This window comes from Anopheles coustani, chromosome 2 (genome assembly GCF_943734705.1).
Source record: "Anopheles coustani chromosome 2, idAnoCousDA_361_x.2, whole genome shotgun sequence".
NCBI classification, from domain to species: Eukaryota; Metazoa; Arthropoda; class Insecta; order Diptera; family Culicidae; genus Anopheles; species Anopheles coustani.
In genome coordinates, this window is record NC_071289.1 from 45,140,700 (window position 1) to 45,166,162 (window position 25,463).

The window sequence follows — 25,463 nt, forward strand, 5'->3', positions numbered from 1 at the left end:
TAAAAGCAACAGGAAACACCACGCCATAGGGTGTGGGATCTAATCTCGAGTCTGTGTGTGCACCCTCCAGCATTTACGAACGGGCAGTGACCCACCGATCTATAATATAATACCGTCTTTCAGTCAATACTTAACTCTCTTTGGAGAGAGGCTTTGTCCCACTAGGGGATGATGTGCCACATAAATAAAAATATAGCAAATAGTAATAAGCCTCTTTATTCGACTTTTTGGTATCGCTTGTTTAGTCGTTTACTGAAATTGCTTAAATAATTTCAAAAATTATTCAAAACAGTAATTTAAAAACAGTCTAAAAAACTTGTTTTTAATTGCACTAGAAAGATTAATGAGATTCAAAGCAACCTTGACTGTCTTTAGAGTAAAACGGAACATCAGAAATATGTAGTTCTTTTTATAATTATAAGACGATGCTAGATTTCATGCCAACAATGTCACGTTCACATACTAGAATCTGACTAACATGACAGCATAATTAAACAAATTTAAAAGGTTAGAAAGGGTACTTTGATACGTTGTGTGAAAATATGGTTCATGTTGTTAAGCTTGCAATGAAATACCACCAACAACATGATGTTCCTTCTGTTCCAGAGTGCATACCTTTGATCAAGTGCGACCAGCAGCTGAGAGTTTCCTAACGACCAACTTTCCCACCATTTGGTTAATGAGAATCACAAAAACAAAGGTAAGATGCAATGGGATCGTGGGTTAGTTGCCAAACGACTGCTACATGTAGTAGATTTAGGTGTTGAACGGAAAAGTAGTGTGTTAAGCGTCATCCGTGCAATACCATTTTGCATCGGTGGAGCAAGACAAGTTGGGCGAGTCCGACTCTCTGACGACCCCGGTCGGTGTAATCTGAGAGTGTGATTCCAGTGGCGGCTCGTCCCGCTGCTGCTGCTGGTGCTCTGGTTGCGCAAGATGTTGGTTAGTACGGTTAGCATAGGACTTGGAGTGTTTGACGGCAAAGGTAACGCTATCGCTGGAGCTGGCATTTTGGCATTTGGCTTTGGTGAGTAAAATTTGCGATCGCATCGGTTTCGCTTCCGTTGCCTGCCTGCGTTTCGTGGCGTCGGCTGTGACAAGATGCGACGGTTTGTCCACACCAGCCGAGGGCTCACAAGGAATGCACTGCGTTTGATTAGAATTGTTAGTGGACGAGAGATCTCCAAGAGTAGATCCTGAGGAGTTGTTAGCGCTTGAGTTGGTGCTACCGCCACCACTGCCACTTGGCGTGCTGGTGCTGCTGCTGGTACTATTGCTGATGACGATGGAGGAGCTAGTGGTTACGGGTTTGGTTAAGCTTAACAGATTAAAGTCAGCACCGGAATCGATGTAGTCGTAGGTGGTTGCGGATGGTGCGTCATGGCTAGTGTTAGCGAGGGGTTCGCCGCTATCGCTGGCAGCACTGTTACAGTGTATGGAAGTGGTTAGCGAATCTCTACTGTTGCTGTAGGACGTACCCCACATGAGGACGGTTTGGCGCTGTGGCTCGCAGCGTAGCGACGGCGAAGAGGACGACGGCGATTTGGTATCGGAGGCCAGCTTGTGGTCGTCCGCGGCCACTCCATTGCGTAGCTGATGCGTCTGCAGCTGGTGCTGGTGAGGGTGTGCCAACATCTGTTGCATGTCCTGATGGTGGTGCTGCTGTAGTGCATGATGATGCTGCTGCTGATGCTGGTGGTGCTGGTGTTGTGGCTGCTGTTGATGCTGCTGATGCTGTGGGCCGAGCTGATGGTGATGGGTGCTGGGGGGCTGCCGGTGCGCAGCATGACCGTGATGTTGAGCACCATGGTGTGAGTGCTGCTCTAGCGAGTCTTTGGTCGGTGCGGCGTTATCTGCCGTGCAGCACGGATCAACTAGCTCCTCCGATGAGTGTGGCGACGCACTCTGACCCTGGTGGCACGAGCTCTTGGGGACATGCGGAGAGCTTGTATCGGCACCGCTGGGGGCTGTGGCGAAGCCGCCGACCAGATAGGTGGACTCCCCGGCGCCACTCTCAGTGCCACTCGATCCGCCGGCCGGGTGCGACTGGTTTGGATCGCCGCCGGTACCGTAGCCTTTTGTCCCTTCGTGCCACCGCATGGTGTCCTCTTTAGTGATTCCATAACTGTCGTACGGAATAAGCCCGTTAGTAGGTACAAAGGTGGATGCACTAGTGCTCGTATGATACTCGGGATAGTAGCCACTTACACCTTGTAGCCGATACTGGTGGAATATGTTATCGGGCATCGGATAAAAGTTCGGCGAATGGACCGGGCCGCCCATATAGACGTTGTCCGGGCCGGCACCAGCAAAGTGTGCGGCTGGCGAGTACACACTATTAATGGTGTTTGTGTAGGCGGCTGCGGCGACTGCAGCGGCTGCGGCCGCCGTACCCGGAGGTCCACCGGGTATGTAGTCGACCACCGCCACGTTCGGCGATACCTGAAAGCACACAATCAAAGGATGTGATAGAAAGCAATATCAATAAATGCCCAAATGATTTTCAAATCTTAAGTCCAGTAAGACCAAAGAAGAGAAACCAAGGACATATTACAAGTACTGGTTAGACGTTGGCCCTGAATGTTCTTTGAATCAAGTTTTTACTACAAATAATTAGAAAGTCATTAGTTGATACTGGATAACCAAAACTAACGACACTTGATTTTTTTTAATGGAAAACTAATGTTGAAATGTAAAACTGTACATTGAAAGCGGTTTGTCCTAACAGGAAAAGATAGAAATACTCTCTGAATGATTCCATTCAATACCATGCACAATGTAGTGAAAAGAGTATCGTCTATCGTTTGTATTTTCCGTCCGTTAGTCAAAGCCAGAGAGTATCGTTAGCGTTCCGACGGTATGTTCTTTGTACATTCGAACTACTCTACTTCTACTTCTTCTTAGAGTAGCGACCTTGTTGTTGGTCATGGTCATGCCTGCCTGATAAGGGCCTACGAGAACTTTAATGTGTACGTGGATAATCAGTCCTCTCCGTGTCGGTTGAGATTCGAACCCACGGCGTCGAGGTGGTGGGCCTCGGGGCACATGGGCCAATTTTCTTACCGGCGCTACCGCTCGGCTGTCGCGGACCTCCAAAATTACAGAAATTCGAAACCAACTTGATCCAGCTTTACTACACTTTATTTCGGTAGACACGAGGCAAGGGTTCAGTTTCAAACGTAACTTTTGCATATATGTTCTAGTAATGATTGAAAATTCAAGCTAATGATTGAAGGAGATAGCTGAACGGAACCTAGCAGAAACATTACTTTGATTTTGTAGAAGCAAAAGTAGTTGGTAATAATAGTTAATGAAATTAAGCTTCTCTATGCTTTTTGTTGAAGATTATGATCGTCCAATCAACGATGGGTTAAAATATGCGAAGAATGGTTGATATTAAGGAAGCTAAGAGAGCAATTTAGACCATTATTTGATTAAGAGGTTCGAAACTAATTTTTTGTACGGAAATTTTACATACAAAACAATGCACCTTACCGGTTCATTTGCGCATTGGTTGGGAAGTTTTCGTTTATGGCGGCAAGTTGAGAGAAAATCGCGCAGCTGGGTTTTGTAGCGCCGATTGGCACGCTGCTGCGAGGTTGTTGGTGAACTTGGGGCACTCGTGCTATTCGAACTTATGATCAGCTGATCCGACTCGAAGTAGGTCGAAGAAATGCCTGCATCCAGATAGCTAACCTGTTGTAAGTGGCCGAAAAAGGGGCAAAAGAATACGTATTAACGTTCACTCTATCGGCTCTTTCCTTTCCAGACGCTCAAAAGGACGTCTGCAGTTTGTTACTTTAAAGTCCATCGTTCGTTTCCCGAGCAGGTCGCGACCTTCCTCTTCCATCAGCTGCCGATGCGTGCAGATCACAAAGTCCGGTTTCGAGTTCTTGTACACCAGCCTCGAGCTGGTCTGCAGCCACTGCCAGGCGCCGTCCTTTTTCTGATATCGATACGCTATCATGCCCGACGCGCCGGTTTTCAGTACTTTTAGAAACGAACAACGAAATTTTGGTTACCTGGAGAAATTGATGCGACAAACTTGTATTTAGAACAACTTACATTCCTGATGAGCGCTTGCCACGTACGCCAGATCGTCATAGTGCACCAGATCGTAGCCTCCCATGTTGGCCAGCTCGGAGTCTGAGTAGCCGAGTGTGTTCTTCCCCCTAGAAAAAAAAGCAAATGAGAGATAAAGTGCTGCGCACTGTATGCACACGGTCCAGGTGGTGCTAGTAATACTTGTGATCCATCGAAACGAGTGAAAAGTCCAGCTTGTGCTTTGACTTGAACATGTTCTCCTTCGGGGGAATCTCCAGCAAGCTAGGCGGTCCAAACGGGGTGCAGAAGGCGAATAGTGCCAGCGGTGGCTCTTCGTTCTTCTTGTTCTGTCCATGCAACACCTTCACCCGACCTCGTATATCCAGGCGCTGAAGGAGGAACATCGTAAATGTAAGACTCACAGGGTCGAAACTTGCACTGGGTGGACATCGTATTATTCATACCAGAAAGCCGGATGTGTTGTCGAGCAAACAGCGAAATCGCACGGTAAAGCTACGCTCCAGCAGTTTGTCCTTTTCCGGTACCAACGCTTCCGTTAGCTGTATGCCGGAAAGGTCCGCCGGTAGAAAGGAGTTCCATAGCAGCTGCTTCTGTAGCTCCTCGCGATCTTCCGAATGTACCAGCTCATATACTGATTGGTGTATGATGTCTGACTGGGGAATTAGGAGGATGGAAAACGGCAATCATCACAGAACACAAGCCAGAAGAGTGCAGAAATGAACGAACTAAATTACCTGATGAAAACCCAAGTAGCTTTCAATCGTGTGAGTGGCGAAGAACACTTCGCCTTCACAGGTGAGTATCATTATGAAGCCATTTAATGCCTGCGAAAGACGAAAAAAACATTGAATATTATTTACGATAAATAAAATTTGATCATTATGGGAATAGTTCGAGAATGTAATGGAAAGGGGTTATTGAAGTTAAGCGCTCTAATACACTGCATAGGAGAAACGGTTCAGTTCAGATACAGTTTTTATCTGATTACAGGCACAAGTTTGTGAATTGTACCCAAATTTGGAGCTTAAAATGCTTTTTCGTTGATTTTTTTTATTGTATGTACATACATACATACATACTCAACAGCAAATATACGTCAAACTACTACATAACATGGACTGCGTCATGATACTATGTCGTCAAATCATTTGCTCTTGATGGTTCAGCCATGTTTTTTTGTGTTTGGTGCTGTTTGGCATCTGTTGCTTACTGTTGGCACTTCAATAGAAATTAATTTCCAATCGAATATGCTATTAAATACCGATTACCGGGAAGGGCATTTATGATGAGCTGTAGAAACCCGTTGTTCAGCATGTGGTTTGAAGTTTTCCCTTTCTGGAGATGATATTTCTTTAATTACAGCATCGAACCAACCCCGTCCCGCCGGAAGCGACGCTGGAAACGGGTTAAAACGTCGTGGTTCGCGTCTCGAACGCTATCATAATTATTCGTGCCCGTTTCTCGTTAAGAGCTCGATCGAAAAGTGCAAAGGTATGAATGATGAAGCTGTGAATGGTCACAGCAAAGACAGCGGCTTAATACAGAAGCATACGATTTTCTATGTGATGTCGCACAATATGATCGCTACAGAAAGTTGACGACAGGGGTCAGCGTTTATAGTGTTCGTTAAGTTTGAACGAAATTAGAATGAAAAGATTTACGTCTCTTAAAAGAAAACACTAGCCTGTTGGATCCATTGTGTTTGAATGATGTTTTTATTGACTAGATAATCTTATCTTAGCACTTACCTGTAAAAACATATCGCTATCAACGATGAAACTGTGATCGTACGATGTAAAGTCACGTGCTCGATAGCTTTCGTCGGAAACGGATTGTGGTAGCAAACCATTCTCGCTTTTATCTTTATGCATCACAACTGTTGGAAAAAAGTGCCGTACATGTAAAAGATTTTTTTATTTCTATTGCTATAGTTGTTTAATATGTATTTACGCATAATGACTAAAAATCTATTGGTAAAATTCACAAAAAAAGAAAAAATTGTTTGGTTTAACAAACAAACAACAATAGCACGCTGAGAATCTTCACTTGCTTGTGCAAAATATGAAAGAGTCCATTCGATCGCTCATTTCAAACGCGTTTAAAAACCACAATTTCAAGTGGTCCCTTTTTAGTACACTTTTTAATTCCCGGGGCTCGCTATGACAGACAGTGTGGGGGGGTCACTATAATGACCTTCATGTGTAATAAGGACACACGCAACTATTAAATATTTTATAAAAGATAACGCGTATCACCTTTTAAAAACATTGTTATTCAGATAAAATATTTATACAATGTAGGTAGGATCAGGAAGTAATGGATAAATTAGCATATACTTAAAAATGCTTTGTTGTGTTCAATATAAGTCGTATCCTTCAGTATGAGGAGTACAAATATGTTGTTGATCTTAAATTAATAATTTTATCAGTAAGTAGTCTTCGATTTGTTTCAACAAATAATTACTGTATAATAACTTAACAAGAACATTTAAAACGTACTTAAATAGATATTAATGTAATGCTTACCTTGAAAATAGCTCTTAATCCTTAGATAGCTAACCGACAGCCGCAGGATGCTTAACCGGTCCAATTTACTCAGTATGTTTTGCTCGAAAGGCAACAGCGAAGCCAGCAAGTCTAGCTCAGCATTTAACCGCTCCCGGTGTCGCTTGGAAGGGTTACTCTTCGTGATGCCTTCCTTCGGCGTGGTCTTAATGCTGTATTGGAGAAAGGTATGGAAAACAGATAAAGATAAGCACTCACTAAGAATTCCGCGGCCGAACAACAACAAAATGGAACAATTCTCGTCTTTGCGAAGGTGGTACCTGGTTTCACCCAAGTGTTGTGGCTTTGCTTCTTAGAAGCGACAGACAGTGTACAAAGTAAAGCAAGCAAACAAACAAAAAACCCAACAAAAAACAGAACTTCACAGCAGAGAACGTCCAACTCGACTACGACTCGTTTATTATTCTTTAAAGGTTTTGGCATCGAATGTTTTTTGTTCATCTTTGGGCTTCCTGAATTCCTTAGTAAACTTCGGAGACGAAATAGGTGTGAAGGTGTTAAATCCGCTTTCATGATATATCAGTCCCGGCCGTATGAATTGCGAATCTTCTGAACTGAATCGTTGAATCGCTTTTTTATTTTATTCTTGTTCAAATTTGGCAGAGCAGTCTGAATGCTGTATGTTGTTTTTAGCGACAGGACAGGATGGTCAACTTTTGTGGTACGGCAGCATGTGTGCCACTTTGTGTAAACAGATGTATGAGGGTAATTATCAACCGAAAGAGCAACCTAAAGGTTAGGGAAACTCTCCATTCGAATGCAAAGCGACGCTCACTCCTCCAATATGACCGGCGGATGGAACTATGGGTGAAGAAAGAGTTTTAAAAAGGCCAATAATATGTGAAATAACATGCACGTAAGAAAAATCATCTTAAATCATTTGATAAGGTGCCTAATTATTTTGTTCTAAGACAAAATATAACAATCCCAAACGATACAAAATGTTTGGGCATGGCTAAGCAATAGGAAAGAATAATTTTCCGCATATTCATGTTGAAATAGAACCAATTGTTACAAGCGATTCATTGAAAGCTCTCTATGGAAATTATTGGACCTAAAAGACGACCCGTTTGTATAATCTGACCAGCTTCTTGTCGTACCGTGGTTGGCGTAGAATAAAGTTCCCAACAGGGACAAAAGTAGGATGGCAAAAATTGTTGAGGGTGCAAGTTCAAAATCGAACACAAGAAATCTTCACCTTTTATTAAGACTAATGGGGAAACAAAATTCCTTTCCCATTCGCTGCTGCAATCTATAGGGGTCATTCGTAAATGCACGTCCATTGAAGCAAAGCGCAAGGCAGCACTCGTTGCCTTCGCGCCTACAATGAAAAGGCGTTTATCGGATTTCAATCGGGATCCCGGAACGGAACTCCGCAGCTCGAAATGCGACTGCGGCGGAAGGTGGAAAATTAAATTCAACCGATTCCGGCTGCATCTGACCAACGCGGCTGCGGTGTGTAATTCAGAAGACGACATTTGGACTGCATTCCACGACGAAGGTGTTGAATTAATCATAAGCCAAATGGCGATTAATACTGCAGCAGCGAAGGCCTACAATGGAAGCAGTTCGTGGCGAATGGCTTATTTAAATTTAATTGCCAAAAAGGGTTTGTTTACTACCACACTTACCAGCCCTTTGATTTAGTGTATCTCGTTTCTGTATTCAAACTTATCCTTCTAGTTCTTATCCTCTTCGCAGTTTGGTTTCTCGGTTTGGTTGTTTTCTTTCTCTTAATGGTGACAGATCAATCCTGCTTGCTGCTCACAAATCGGAAGCCAATTCGAAATATGTTATCAGGTTAAGGTTAAACCGTTTTGCCAAAACGAGAGTGAAAATCTTGGTTGTGAGATAAGATATAGGCTGTTATAATTTGAACGAGTTTCGTTCGTTTGTTGACCTTATTTTATTTCATTTCATAACACCTTCTGCTTCAGCAGATGGACTTGAACTTGAATCAGGTAAAATTTTATCCAATATTCCGTTCCATATTCGTTCATATTAGTAATGAGATAGATAGACCGTAAATTGTCATTTTTTAAAAACATTTGGATGGCCAGGCCGTATTATACTTGATGTACCAAAAAATAGCATTTTCCTCATTGTAGCTAACCATAGCTGTAATCGTATCCTGGGTTAACTCGGGTATAGACCTAAAATTGCAATCACTGAAATATAACGATTTAAAGACAATTTGTGGTATTATTTATGTTTGTGTTATTCGTTTGTGTATTATAAACAAACGATTCAGATGGTGGATTATCCGTGCACATTATAGCATTAAGTTTTTTTTATTACTTATGGCAGCTGATTTTATTACTGCACTCTAATTGGTCAAGAACTTGTTGTCCAGAACAGCAAAATTGTTCGATCACATCTCTTCCATTTTGCGGCTTCAGTTTCCAGTATTTTTTAAAACATTAAAAGGTAATTCTCTATGAACTACATAATGAATGTTTTTCAATGAACTTCTTTGGGAAATGTTGAGTTGTTGAATAATTTTTCGAACTATTTGCGGATTCTATACCAACTTATTACCGTAGACGGATAAGTAGACTCTCAATTATCATTCATCATAAGAAAATAAGAAAAAAATGTTTTCTTCGACATTCAACCACCATTTAATTGTGTGTTAGTTTTACTAAATATCTGTAGCATACGTACTACCAACTTTACTTACTCATACAAGCAGACTAGGTAAAGTGCTTTGGTGAATAATTCGCATGGCCTTTGCATGCCTTCCAGTTTGCTATGTCCATGCTACCGATGGAACGGCGGGGTTGGGCAGTGGGAGAAAACGTTTTATTTAAAACCAGCCTTATTACATTTCCATTAACGATCCGTTATGCTCGTGCGATCGCTGAGCTACAAAAACAATGTTTTATTCATTAAAGTAGCACACGAGCGCCACGATACCCAGGTTGGGTTCTCTGGGGAAATGTGCACAATCCGGCCCTTCCGGTGAAAGTGAGATGGAAGTGGCTTGGTAGTTAAACCCATCACTTCGCTTTGTGCCATCACAGCCTTGCGATAAGATCCAGCACGCACCAGGTTGACACTATCATTAAGCTTTTGCGCAGTTGCATTATGGTAGCCATTACAAATGCAGCTTTCGGGAGCATTGGCCATCGATCGATGTGACACCTGCATTTCATTAGAATTTTTACTGCTCACAAAGCCACCAAAAATTGCCTCTTCTTCAGCAGGTGATTCCTTATCTTCTTTGCAATATCTTCTGGTCTCGGCTTTATCATTAAACGTGAATAACCATTGCTTCGTAATCGAAATTTGAAAAGAAGACCAGTTTTTCATAAATAGTTTTTTGGAAAATTGTATGGTTTGCAGCTATAAATAACCCTTGTATAATTTTCAATATCATAAGGCATTAAATAAATAGTTACGTGTATTAGCTTTTTAGTATTACAATTGTTTAAAAACAGTTAGTTCTGTTAAAGGTAGCCAAACATTTCATTCTAGTTATCGTATCGTTCTTCGTTTCCTCCGTCATTCGGGAAGATCCCGCACAAAACGGCATGTGCAGTTTCCTTCGACCTTGTTTTTGACGTTCGATCAACCAAATGCTCGCAACCAAACGGCATTGGTGTAATTCGTCCAGAAAGTGTTCATTTGGGCGAAACGGGTACGCAGTTGGATCGGGCTGCACCACCACCACCGTTGGCCATCACTCGACACTAGCTCGACGGCAGAATAAATGCTCAAAATGATAATTATTAAGGTAAAACTGCACCTCACGCAGCTGCTGCGTGCTGCAGTCGGTGCACGGTGGGGCCCTAATTAGCCAGCAACCTGAAAGGGTCCGATGCATATTGTTGCGCTGCCATACGCGCATTTGAGCAGGGCCATTTGGAATACGCTGCATTTGCTAGGCCATTCTTTAACTGTCTGCTTCTAGAGGTTCTGAATTTGGTAAGCCTTTAGGTCGGCTCCTTGGTCGGTATCTCTTTTGCATTTCACGCTATGCGATATGTGTAGCTTCGGTCGTTTGCAAAAGCTTTCATGTGCTGTTTTCCTGGAGCCTAGTCGTTATTCCAGGGAAGTAGAAAACATGTATTACGTATGAGCCAGACGATTTCATAGTTCATGCATGGACTTTTTTTATTACGTAGGGTTTCATCATCAAAAATTTCACAAAAATATATTTTTGTAATAACGCTCAACGGTGCAATGATATGATCTTACCCGTTAAAGTTTAAATGCACTTTTTATGCAATATCTTAAACTGGTGACTCATTATAAAATTAGCCAAATGAGTTTTTGTTGAATAAAGCTGCTACTAAAAGAAACCCAATTGAAAGGACCAATTCTCTCGTCTGTATTAATTTTTTTTATAATTTAAGGTGCAAACGTAGACATAGACGTAGACGTCACATTCACGATAATAAAACACCGCTTTTCGACGCATTTGCTTTTACACGTTGGATCAAGCGTTTAAGCGTTTAGAATGTGTGCTTTACGTTAACTAATATAACACATATGTAGGGGTCCGCGACAGCCGAGCGGTAGCGCCGGTTAGAAAATCGACCCATGAGCGCCGGGGCTCACCACCTCGACGGCGTGGGTTCGAATCCCAACCGAGACCGAACCCTCCCCTGTACGAGAGGACTGACTATCCACGTACAACAGGGAAACAAGTCTCGAAAGCCCTTAACGGGCAGGCATGACCAAGAGGTCGTTACGCCAAGAAGAAGAAGAAGAAGAAGAAGTTTCTGTCTGTACATAAATTTGGGTAACAACCCCCTGTCGAATTGTGGGGTTGCCTTGTTGGTACAACTACCCAAAGTATACACCGGGCAACGGATAACGCAAACCGAGTGTTACTTTAGCGTATTTATACTAAAAAATTAACTGCATTTAATAAACATTTTCATTCACACGTTGAAATAGCTGTAAAATGCATTTAAAAAACAAAAAATCATAAAACATTGTATGCTTTGACTTGGTTTATAAAATCATCGTGAAAATCCAATAAGCAAACAAGTAGATACACTTTTGCTGCCCATAGATTATTGAAATTTGAATATGAGCTTAGTTATGTCGAAGTCGTTACAATCAATGAACTTTGTTGTAAATTCAACCACCACATGCAATGCAAAAAGGAAACGTTCTGAAATTTCAAATGATATTTTTTATTTTATTTATTTATTTGAATCGTCGTCGGATCACAAAGGTCTTCGCGACACATCTTAAGTATAAATTACAAAAACGGTTACGCGTGAGAAATGTTTAGACGAGACGGAGACGTAGGCGCTCGCGAAACACTGACATAGGAAGATTAAAGTCACACAAGTCCGGCACTAAATTCAATTTGTTGCACATAACATGGTACGCTCAGCAAGGAAATGGAACCAAGTAAGAAGTGATCTGGTGACGATATACACCAACTCAATCAACCAACGGGTTTGTTTTTGATTAAAAATAACTACCACAAGACCCACCGTGCGACTTCAGTGATAACATGGAATGTAACAATCAATTAACAAAATCAATAAGTAAATAAAATGATATCTCCGTCGCCCTTAGCATGCAAATAAAACATTCCTAATGCAGTATCAAACCGGTTAGAACGTAAACTGATGCTCTCATCGCTGCCATTCGTGTTTCTGCTTAACACGGGCTTGCACTAATCAATACGATAATAAATAAACATTTACGAATCATGAAATGCATTCTAATGGCCGATGATCACACGACCCCGAGCAATTAGTCGCGCTATTAACAGCGAAAACATCTGAAGTTGGACAATAAGGTCCAAAAGGTAGACCATGTTCGCGAATTGGTGCCGGGTCAGATATCTCAAGCTGAAAATATGATACCCTTTTGACGGAAACATATTTATGTTCGGCAGGAATCAATTAATAACCTACCGTTAATCGAGCCACATCCGGGGGTGCGGGACGATACGGTGATGGTGGGATCGAAACCAGCGGGCCGTATCTTGGCCCCGCCAAGGTTCGAGGCTACGGAATCAGTCCCGTCCTTCGAGCGGCTTTCGGACGGCGATTTTCGGGTAACACATTGTATATGAAACCACTCTTCATTAGCAGAATATCCTGGCCCCAGATCCTTTACAGCGGATCAGTCAAACAAACTTTCTCGTCAGATGGTCGGGTCATTCGGAACCGAGGGAGAACCTTAACTCGAAGGCACGCGGCGACATTATGCTGAATTTATTTTCCAACATATCTTGCATAGTTTTTTCCACTTTTTTTCTTTTGTTAGGGGCGCAAACCTAAGGGGTGAGTGAACCTCGCTACGAATCCTTCGCCACCGCGGGTTAATCGCACCTTTGTCTTGCCCCCATACCTGTCCGGGCCGATCGTTTCTAATGACCGCCGGTTGCTCGGACCGACGGCAGACCTTTTTACACGTGCTTTCGGCTGTGGCCCCTGGTGCAGCCCCTTCTCAATAATCCTAGTCCTGGTCCTTACGTGGGGGTGACAGGAAAGGATATCGCACTGGCACTATGTGTGTTGTTATTGCTAAGAAACCACGAGTAGGCCAAACAACCGCTAACGGGCGGGGGAGGGATATTGGTGTTGTTCATTTATATATTTTTTGTTTTCAACCTATCCGGACAGGGGCCTATTTACCCTCGATTTATTTTGCTACAAGGTAGCGAGGGTCATGGGTCAACTCACGGCTCGCTATCCGTCGTCCTCGTGGATCGCGGGGAGATCCTAGCTTCAGTGTTCATTTTCACCAGAGGAGGGGAGATGGAGATCATTTGATAGTGCCGAACCAAGTTTGGCGCCCACAAAACAAAGGTTATGAGTCACGCGCGGTTTAATAACTCTTCGTGATGCAAAGGCGCATGGGTGGCGCATGGGCTCGGCTCTGAAACAAAAACGAAATAAAAAGAAGTACAGGAGACTGTCCAACTCACAGCAGGAAAAGCGGCAGGAAGCATATGTTCCTGGCGTGGTTTGATTCTCATTGACGACGCAGGTCTCTTTGGTTTGTTAGCTGGTTTGGTCTTCCACTCCATGCACCCTCCATATGTTTTTCCGGTAACGCATGTCCCTGTTTTCCCGCTCGCCACAGAGGTATCGGTATCATCGCCGGTGGCAGGTAACTGAGCGTGATCGGGAGGACCAACAAATTTATCATCGAAACGAGAGCCTTCGGACTATTCCCCTCGGACTGTTCGCCAGAACAAAGGCAGCCCATATCCGCCTCGCTCCGGATGCGGTACCGACCTGATCCCGGATGGCGAAGGTGAATTTCGAAGTGCAATCGACAAAAGGGCACCTACATCGGCGTCCCGATTGCGTTTAAATCGACGGAAAAATGAAATCCATTACCGGTTGACGTTACAATCACAAACTGTGCGTGGGATTGCGAGGGAAGGATGATGGTCCTTGTGGTCACGCATGTAATAGGCGAACAAAGAGGCTAACGAAAGTGAAATGATCCACAACACAAACGGCCTCGCGCGTGGCGACGCAATTGTGAAGTAGGAAACATTAGAGCCTAACTTGTGTGTCGCATCCCGATTGTGTGTGTGTTCCGAGGTGCACTTTAAAGTGGAGGTGGTGCGGAGGGGTCAAAACAGAACACGATAATCGGTTTTGGTGCAAAAACAATACATACAACCCTCAATATCTTTTTTCCGATACTTCGTCAAAATCAAAACAAGAATTTGCAGGAGTTGTTCGGTTTCGGTTTCGGTAGTTCAACAGCTTTCATTGGTGATCTTCATCAATCATACTAACAAGAAACAGAGGCGGATCATACAGTAAGCGAACTAGGTAGCTGCGATGCGAAAGTCGATGAAAGTTTGATGAATTTGTCGATGATTTTTATTGATTATGTTGGCAAGTAATTATTTGTCTCGAGGAATACGCAATGAGTTTGCAGCATTTTGTATGAAGTAAAATGTAATATAATTTGATGATTGATTTTACTTCCGACTATTCCCAAGACTTGCAGCAGATTAGGTGATAAGGTATGTTTCAGCTTTACATATTGAGGAAAGGTTAATATATTTTCCACTAATTGAAAATCATATTGCCACATATCTAAATAAATGTCTCGGGTTGTAAAATTCAAGTTTTCAATTCTGATTCTTTTGAAAAACATCTAAAGGGAAGTATCGAACTCACAAGTTTCAATACGTATTGAAGGACAAAAAATAATGTAACATCAAAAGTAAATACATTATCGCACAGATTCAGAACAATTAAGATAACTATTAAAGTCTATCCCGTACAAATTAGAAAAAAACACAGAAATAACAGTATGACCAGCGATCGGCAAATCAGAGACCGCCAGTTGATTTCCGACCCGTTAGAAAATATTTAATATTTTCATTCTTGTCGTCTTTGTCCGCAATATCACACATGTTTTTTCTATGAAAGCTACCATTTGTCTCATCGACACATCTGCTCGCTGAAGAATGTTTGCAATGACTGGATGACATATTTTTAAAATTGATTTTCATTTATTGTACTATGTAGTATAGAAATTGGATCCGACAGATCGACAGAACTGGTGCAAACGAAATTATAAATATGTAACAATAAATCCAAATGCCAATAGACATCCTACGGAAAAGGAGTTTTAATTTTTATTTTTATCACAAAGAGTTTACATCGATTAATGATAGATTGCAAACTTTTACTCTGTTCTGCCAATAGATTCCTCTATACATATTGTAGCTAAATTTCTTCTCGCGGAAAAACCACGCTTATAAACGCATACCCCTAGGGTAAGTGCTCCCATAGTGTTGCTAGTACCAATCGTGGTAGTAGTGGAATAAAAGCCTAGCTCTACGACGCATTAAATACTATGGAGATATTTGTTCGTGTGAAATGTTCTTTGATCTTCTACGACGTGTTCAAAAGTTACACCTTGCCATTCCGTAATAAATTAATGCCCCAAAATTAATATTTTCCGAACAGTTTGTGCTAATATGCTGGATTTCTTAAGAATTTATCAGGTATACCACCAGGTTTCCTTAAGGCTTTAAATAACTGCAAAATGCATTGGTATATGAGAGGTCTATGAGGCCAATGCATTGGTGTATAAAAAACAATGCATTGGTATATGAATAATTTTGGCGTTCTGTCCTGAAATATGTTTCAAAAATAAGTTACAGTCAAAATATACTCAGTTTTTCCAAGTTTTCTGTACTACCACCACTATAGGTACATGATACCACCATTATAGGAACAACCAACAACCATGTTTTACGGCGAAAATAGATGTTTTGCAGAAGAAAAGCTGTGTATGTGAAATATTGTGTTCTTGACCCTTATAAATTACATCATACTGTTAGTTACATACTAACTTCGCCACTATTGGTTCCGCTACCCTACCGTTATATTAAAGTAAAAGAAAATTGGCTCGGCTCGGTTCAAATCGTTCACATATCAGGAATCATACGATTAGGAAAGTCAGAAATAAAACGATCAACTTGAACCGCAAGGTTACCTCTGCTAAGCGCCTTGTTGGTCTGGCCTAAGCCATGTCTGCCACAGTCTTGCTTGCAAAACAACGATGCTAGGGAATAATGCGCATATGTTGTAATAAGCTTTGCCCAAGGTCATTTATGTTACCAAAATTATTGAATCAAGGCAGTTTGCAACTATTCTAGGTATTCATCCAGCCTCATTTTTAGTAATCAACTAGGTAAAAAGGCCCGGTTACACGGGCACATGTTGATGAAAGAATTGGCATCAGAATCTAGTAAAATTGTGGAAAATTCAGTAAATCAAAGCCTCAGCCCAGTTAGAAGTTTGAACCTGTATCAAACTGTGAGAGGCTAATCCAAATCCCGGCTCAATGGCTGCCTTATGATATGCTCATGGCTGAATGGTAATGAAACATTTATCGGGCCAAACAGAAGAATGGTTGAACTCACTGAAGATTTTATCTGAGGGATGTGTTTTACATTGCCCGGATACAATAATTTCCTGACTATCATAACGTGAAATTCAGTCAAAGAAAAAAACAGGGCCAATACCCATTATTTGCATTTTTGCATCCCGGTCTTATAATACAGCCTAATGGCTTATGCCATGGCATTAGGTGCTTGGTCTAAGGAACGTGTTGTAAAACGATTAAAATTTCGTCACCCCGCCATTTCAATGAAGTATGAGACCTCTTTCTTTCAACGAAAGATATGTTTTCGATTCCTACTGATTTCGCCCATGTTCTATATGCGGTATGAGAAAGATAAATCTGCAGGCCATCGCATAGTTTAAATACCGTGCCTAACTTTGTTTTTAAAAAAATTATGTACAGTCATTTCAAGGAAAAATGTGACCAACTTTAAAATCACGTGAGAAATATGATGTTCTCCTGTGAATCCCGTTAATAAAATGGTACTAATCAAGCCATAGGGACTGAATGGTTGTCCCACTGTTCCATAACAAACCAACTTAATTTAAAACATTACATATATTTGATTCAAAGTGCCTACCAAATACTTTCTTTCTTTCAATTGAACGCGATTTGAAATTCCCGTGACTGGAGCTGTGCAATTGAGCTCTTTTCACCATTTCAATTTGAAAACCGTTAAATTTTAAAATACGATGTAATAGGATTAGTGTTCGGTGAGTTTCTATATAAAGTTGAGGTTTTCCATAATTTTAAGTATCCTTGCTCAAGTAAGGACATCACCCTGAAAATATCACACTTATCTGATCGTTTCAAACACTACTTTTTCGAATATTCGTTTTATGAATTTCGCTATCTAAGTATCCTTTCGTTTTACTCAAGCGAGCTGATTGCCATCGCGATCAAATTACAGAAAAACGTAGACGATAGGCTCTGTAGGCAGACAGTCGTAGAATCTGTAAGTTAACGGTCCAGCCTCCGCAAAATTGGCTGTGGATTGTTTAGGAAATTTTCTAATTGTGTTTCTTAGAGGCCTGTGTGTGGTTTTTGTCTGAGCCGGCCCAGCAACTTTTACTTCAGGAACTGACCTTCAGTGAGAAGTTTTTTTTCTGATTGTGTTGTGATTGTTTCGGTGATAGTGTTTTGTGTCGAAAACTGTGTCATATGTGCTTGTTTTTAAGTCGTTTTTACTTCTTTGTATTGGTGCCCTTTCGAAGAATTGTTCGTGCATTTCGAGTATTAGAAAATACACGGCAAAAGTGATTTGGGTCAGCTGAGAAGCTTGCCCGTGCATATCGAACACGGATTTGGTGCATTTTTGGAACCATGTTGAACGATGCATTATCAATCCAGTGTTTCGTTGATATGTCTAATCAATCGAACTCTTAGTGCCCGAGATCGGCGCCGTTTTTTTATCATTTTCTTTTCCCAAAATGTAAGACCGTTTCGAAAAACCGGGTTTCTTTTTTTCCAATCGATTTGGTCTCCCCAGGATTGCTGTGGTTGCTACAGCGAATTGTGAATAGCCTTGTTTCGTAATTTTGTATCAAATTTGTATTTGAATGCGAGAGAGAGAGAGAAAAAAAAAGAAAGAAAGACAGAGAGATAGAGAGAGAGAGAGAGAGAGAGAGAGAGAGAGAGAGAGAGAGAGAGAGGGAGAAAGAGAGAGAGCGAGAGAGGGGGGGGGGGGTGGGGTGGGGGGGGGGGAAGATCCTCTTATTAAGTGTATAGGACACAAAGCATGAAATTTATAATGCAAACCGTAACATAAAATAAAGAAAAAATGTTATCTACTACATATTTTAGCTTTTTTTTATGTATGGAGTTCTATGTACATTAAAGACTCAACCAATCGTCGCTTCTGAAACCTTTCACACATTAAGTTTAAGTACTGCAGATGTTGTTGAAGGTTTGTTTGATCATTATTTTTTAATAAAATAATCTAAATTTTACAATTTAAACTCAGTTTTACTTACACAGACAAAACAAGCATGTAAACAAATGTCAAGGTGTATCCAACATAGTTACACTAAGGTTTATACATCAAGGGGAAATTGATGAAATATCAAACATTTTAAATACGTCGGTATAGTAGCTATTAAATTCAAACATATCTTTCAAGTATTAGTCAAAACCATAATACTTTTCTCAATCCCTTTGTCACCGAGCAACGCCGGGGCGTCAAGCTAGTAAACCCTATGCATGCTTGTGTTTGAATGTACATGTAGTGTGAGAATACGCTTCGAAGTACGCGTGCGCTAAAAGTGGATACATGAAATTTAGGATCATTAAGCGTCCAATCCACAAAGGATCCTACCACACCTAACAAATTTAGGATGTGTCCTTTTTACCAACATCGGTGTTATGCGTTGTTTAGTTTTATGTTGAGCGCTTGAGGTTATTATTTTATCATACATCATCATTGAGTTCTTTTTGCTCTTTGCCGTTAAAAAAAAGAACTAAACACACTTTGTGTACTCTAACAATGTTTTCGGCTGTTTTAGCTTTTGGAAAATTATTTCAAAAACGTTGTACACCCACAATAGTTATCATACAAAAAACGAAACATTCGATATTACACGCTTCATTTCACCGCGTGTTTATGAAAAAATCTGTGAACATCGAAAACGTCAAAATTCCAAAGAAAACCAATAATTTCATTGATTTTCCTGACGGAAAAATAGCAACTCTCAATTCCAGCATCGATAGAAGAATAACAAAGAACATAAAACGAAAAAAATTAGCAAACCGCAATGCCCGAAATAGTGTAGCACTTCGTCTCGCGGCGTGGGGCATTGGGCCTGTGTGTCTGCACAGTAGTAGTTTAATTTATGTTAACGAAACAATCAAAACGGCTCCATCGGAGAGGAGGGCAGCATGGACATGGCGATACAAAAGGTAGCCGGAACAGCAGATACAATGGCACCAAGAACAAATAAACAAATTATAATGAATCCTCGACCGGCTAGGGATCCGGCAAGGAGAAACCCGCGAGGAACGGTGAATCAAAAATGCAAACGAGAACACAGTTGCAGCACAGCTTCGCGAATGCACCTCGAAGAATCCCACGAAGAGAAGGGAAGAGGGAGGAGCTCTGTGGGAGGACAGAGAATTAAACAAACAACATCCCTTTTGCACCGCGGTATCCCGGTGTTCATGATAAACGGGTTTGTGTTTAGTAACATTTTGTTCCAGTAGTGTGTAGGCTCTTCAAGCTGCGAATTGGGTTCCTTCCAATTGGGGAGCGAAGACGAATATTATATTTTCTTCTCGTTTTTCGAACGATCGCCAACCCGGACCCCCACCGTCTTGCCCCGAGTGATCGCATGGATGCGGGGTGAGGAATGCCTCGGATTGCAAATTATTGGCGACGGCGGAGAAAAGAATCACCCGAAATCGCAAAAGGTTTGTTAATTTGGCGCTTGGGAGAGAGATAGCCAAAAAATGTGATCGAAATGCGCAACGATTCGGATTCGGTGGCATGCGTGGAGTCTGAGATGCACCGGAACCACTGCAGTATGTTCGGTGTTGATATGTTTTTGTTTTCTTTAAGTTACTGCTTGCTGTACATGGTACAACTTGAAGATTCAAGGTTCAAGTGGTGGTGTTTGAAGTTAAATAACAAATTATTTTAACACTTTACATGCATTCCAGTCGAGCGCGGGGCAAGGCAACGAGGGATGATCTTATTGGTGTCCTGTTTCAAGCAAAGAAATAAAATCTTTGCCTCTGCAGGTCAGATCCTGTTGGTATTTGGCCATTTAAGCTCTGGCAAAGTTTGCTTCTTGAAATAGATTGTTGAATTGAATCGTTAAGAGAGATTTTATGTCGTTCAAATTTTCTCCATTGCATCTCTTTTCTACCAGGGGAAGGTGTTTTCTTCTCAATACTCATGGAGCAAACGCATGCTCGTGATTGGGGCTGCGAAAAAAACGACTCAAATAGCCTCGAGAGCCATGCTTCAGCAGAACAATTCAATTGATTGGTATTACAGTCGAACCTGCCCAGTGTGGATCTGCGTAAAGGGAGATCCCAAATTGGAAGAACAATCTAGCCCATGTTTCCATAGAATGGGAAAACATCCGTAGCTTGAATACATGTAACTAATCCCATAAATTAGAACATGTTGCATCCCAAAATCCTTTTATTTAGTAACTTATCATGCAATGAAGTTTATTTGCTATACATTTCCCAACCTATCACATATAATGAATAAAATACGTATTTGTTTTTTTTTCGTGACGAAGATACGTAAACATATAATATGATTACAATGTAATGATTACAATATTAAACCATTTGTCGTTTTTGGGAGCTTATTTGACTTAACACTTTGCCCTCCGATAAAACCGTATGGTGTGATGATAACCGATGCGGTTAGATAGCAAACCTCAGTCGTATGATCAGTTTCTGACTAGCCAAATAGAAACAAATCGAAAATAAAGCAATTATTTTACAATCCAAACGCTTTGTAGAAAATTTTAAAGTTCTGTGAGACTAGTACTTGATGATAAATACTCCTTTTGAAGCTCGAAGTGAGGGCAAGAATGCCATAACTTTCGTCTTGAGTTAATGTAAAAATGATGAAATTTCAATGTAGTGTAAACACTGAAATTTATTATTTATTTCCTATATTCCAAAAACAGCCCCGGTACCCTTCCACCTCTGACTTACTCTGGCATTTTTTTAGGTATTGCTAAAAAAGTTTTTTTTCTCCTTTTCCAAAAAGATTACATTGAAAGTTTGAGTTGCTTTTATATTGAATGGAAATGCTGATATCGTCGTCAAGTCGTCGCGACAAAACGAATGTTCAGCACGAAAAAACAATTTTATTTAAGGCCTTAACGACAAACCTTTACAGCATAAACTATCAGCGCTATAAGTTCTTTAAATTATTTGAAAAGGCTGCTGTATAAAATAGTCGCTTAATCATTTATAAAGGCTGATTGCATTTACAAAGAGTACAATTTGAAATATCTAATAATACTCAAAATACGGATAACAGATACGGATAAATTGTATCACGCGTCCCTTGGATTCTACTGTGTCCATGTTCGACTGTACATTTATCTTACGAACGGTTCATTTAACCAACGTGTAATGCTCCAAAGCAAGCATGATTAACCCCTTCTTGGTGGTGCATACAAAATATGTTCGATGTGGGGATTATAAATTGAGTTTTCAATTCGGTGTTTACTTTTCCCAACGCGAACTGGATTCCTTGCGCTTGCGACCAGAAGGACATCACATGATCAATATTTATTTTTCTCCCACCGTTAAATTTTCTTTTGCAGCAGTGTAAAGTGGCCTAGCAAGAGGTGGCGTGAAGGAAAAACAAAAACCGAAAAACGGCTCACTAACTTCAGACACAACAAAAACCGGTGAAAAAATATAAAACGGTTCAGGTCTCAAAACCGGTTATCGATCGCGATCAATGAGGGCCCTAAGGTAAGAAAAAAGGGACGTGTCGGTCGGATCCAAGGTGCCGGAGTGGGTGCGTTACCGGCACGCTGTTCCTCCAGCGGCAGGTCGGTCAGACGACCCTGGGCAGGTTGTCGGAAACGGGGTCTACGGTTTCCAAAAGGGAAGCTCTTTATCCGCCAATAGCGATCGTACGGAACTCTTCGGGAGAATTGCTTTCACGCACTTTAGGTTTGCCATTTGTTGTTCCTTTTTTTTGTTTCTCGCAAACAACGCGGAAAACTGATAACCACGGGCGAACGGTTTGCAATCCTGCGGCGCACGTTGGAGGCACGCTGCATTTCACTAGATTCCAATTATGATAATCAGCCAAATAAGCCGGCGCTCCGGTCAACAAATGATCGGAGACGCAATCTTCGAAAACCAATAAAACAACCGAACCTGGATGTCAGGTTCGAGTGCGATAAATCGCACTGTTTGCGAACCCCTAAACGCAGATGACCCTTTCAGGATAATGGCAGGTCATAGTCGCTTTTCGCTTCCACCGATGAGCGCATTCACAAGGTTACATATCAATCACAAGGCTACATATGCATAAAATGGCAGCTTGTTAGATTCGCTCTGCAACTATTTCAAAAGTTGTGTACACTGTGTATTGACATAATTCCGTTACAAATTAGTATTACTTCTCAGTGGTGGTACAACAAAGAAAAAAATCAAGGGTGCTAGTGCCGTCACCCATTTGTTTTTTGGGCGGTATTACAGCGCGGTAGATGGATCAGAATAAACAAAATATTTGCTTCATTCTTCGCCTCCTTCGGACTGACGCGGTTTGATGCAAGACACGAGTGCTTAAAGAAACGGCTTTTCTGACTGGTGGTGAATTATCAGCTTCTATTAATCGCTCTAACCACGGTGTGCCGGACCATCAGCCCGCGGGGCTTCGAGCAAGAGCTTGGTCAAAGCGAAGGCATTCATCTCTCGTGTACTTTGTATCTTCAAATATGAATGCTTGCTTACAACAACGCGCCGGGGTCAGTTTATTGCTGTTGTTTTAAGATGAACCCGATATTCTGGATGGGCATCTGCATTACATCGATGTTCGAAAGTTGCATTGGGTGTGCAGTTGAAGCAAGTTTAATTTTTGTGAGTCACACCAACATCCCTACCAATGGCACGAGGCAGAAAAGCCTTCTATGCTAGGTGTTTGAAGTTTATGTTTGAAAAAACAAATGTTTCCTGAATTTTCTACAGCGAAGAGCAGTTCGTTTGAGATATTACGACAGGTTTTGTAGATTTATAGATTTTAGTGATGCTGGAAACTGTTTATTTTTAACATATATAAGACAAACTACTACACACTGGTGTAGTACGCTAGTAGATGTTTGTTTGAGTGTAAAACCGAACCAATAAAATCATTAAGAGCTAAACTTCTAAATCTTTAGAAAAATTACTCGTAACTACAGTGGCAGGCAATCAAAAACGCTCAAAAATCAGTCGGACGCTCAAAAATCGGACAATCGTATTGTTTTAAGTTACGTTATCTTCATCCTCCGAGTTGCTAGCGACACGAAACTTCACTAGGGGCTTCTTCAATATTTTCTTCTTTACGAATATCCAAAAGAACTTCATAAGGAAAAAATATAGGAGATGAGTGAAACAAGTCTTTAGTTTAAATCAGGCATTCATTGTCGGACACCATGGAAATCACAAAGGATTTTTTTATTATTCGTTTGTAATTGTAATTTGAGATGTCATTTGTCACTACTTAGTAGCCTTTTCTTGCATTTTCTTAAATTATTTCAAACGAAGGCTTTAAACAAAAATTTGTTGTCCTTGTATTCTTCCTTCAGTTTTTTGCCGATTCTTCCTTCATCATTCCCGCCGATAAAATATTTTAACAATATAAAGCCTACTATCAATATAGAGGAAAAGTAGCCTGTAAAGTTTCGTACCGTTATCAATTTTAGAAAAAAAGAAAATAATATTTTAAGAAAGTCCAACTTTGAATACCTGCCACTGTATATAAAGAAAATGAAAGAAAATAAATTATGGTATTATGAAAAATAATGGTAAAGTAAGTTGTTGGCATTATTTTCTGTAATTTAATCAATTTAAACTAACGATTTCGTACGTAGTTTGTTTTCAATAAATATTATTTATAGAAAAATATTTTGATTTCACTAGTGAGGCTCAAACGGTTACACTTGAGGAGTTTTTTTTCAAGGGTCGACTGGAATAGTGGCTTCTGTTTTTGTATAAGAACATGTCAGCCACCTCATACATTTTTAAAATTCTTCATTACTTCTATATAGTTGATATAGAAGTAGGTACATACAAAAAATTAAAGTGGGTCTTTCCTAAGCGGAGCTGTTACACGCTCCTCAATATACATATTGCCGGATTTGTACATTATTGCAGTGTGAATTTAATTTTCATTCTAGCGCTGGAAGTTAATAGAAAAGTTTGTTTTTTGCTAGTCACCACTATTATTAAAAACAATGAATAGTTCACCATATATGGTCGCTTCATTTGGAAGCTAATAAAGTGGACAACATTTATTGCAGTTAACAAAGAAAAGACGGTTTCGACCAAACCCGGTTAACATGTTAACGGTTAACCGAACAAATGTACAACAGCACTGCTATTTTATTATGCTGGTATATAGTAAGATTACAATACCGCTGATTCTAGAAATAAGTAAATGTAGAACTTCACCATTACCGAACCAGTTGTTCTGTTCTTTTGCAATCAGTGAACTTATTTCCATTGATCAGCTGGTTGTTGTATTTTTAAGTTGTATTTCAAATTCAAATCCAAATTAATAATTACTGTTTACCAATGAACTTTTTGAGCCGTTTTATGGGATGATTATTATTGGGTTGCAGGCAACCAATAATAACACGGCAGAGGCATTGGTGTTCGGCACTACACAACCCTGCTCGTCGTCACGTCTCCAAGACTTCAGAATAATAGTTAAACTGTTTTCACTGATTTGCACACCGTTCGTTAAGGCTGAAGGAATACCGGAGAGCGAAAATAAAAATTAGAATATTGAAGTGAAGGAAAATCACAAAAAATAACAAAATGCGGAAGGCCAGCAGCCAGTACGGTTGCTGGAACATTTGCATAAAAGATCATCAATTTTGGGGCAACGAAAATTGTTACCCCAAAATAGGGTGTACGTTCAAACAGCCAATAATTGCCGGTATTCTTGGGTAAGATTTCGTGCCGTAGTTCGTATGTATATGTGGTGTAGAAAAATCCAAAATATTTAATTTCGATTTGAGGTTTTTTGTTTTTCGAAAGCACTCTAAAAGTCGGCTTAGCGCAACGTAAGGTATAATAGTTTCAAAAATGGCAAGTTTATCGATTGTTGTAGTTTACGCATCCAATGTCATGAAAGTGGTAGTGTTTAGTGCGAAAGAAGTACGGAGACTGGTGAATACTTAGAGACTCTCGGTGTAAAATCTGTGTGAATTGTACGTACCTTTTACCATTACGACGCCTCCGTTTGGTCGCATAGACTGTTCCGAGCTGACTCATTTTCAT

General features: G+C 40.7%; 1 protein-coding gene across 1 annotated transcript; it reads right to left on the minus strand.

Annotated features, from left to right (window-relative positions):
- Positions 1–340: 340 nt before the first annotated feature.
- LOC131264447 (uncharacterized) lies at positions 341–25,463 on the minus strand. The gene is made up of 12 exons (XM_058266748.1): positions 25,402–25,463; positions 6,591–6,781; positions 5,814–5,941; positions 4,800–4,889; positions 4,509–4,718; positions 4,246–4,433; positions 4,066–4,172; positions 3,800–3,990; positions 3,496–3,696; positions 1,137–2,442; positions 848–1,003; positions 341–369 (listed from the first exon to the last, which is right to left on the minus strand). The coding sequence occupies exons 1-12, from the start codon at positions 25,461–25,463 to the stop codon at positions 341–343; spliced, it is 2,859 nt and encodes a 952-aa protein (XP_058122731.1).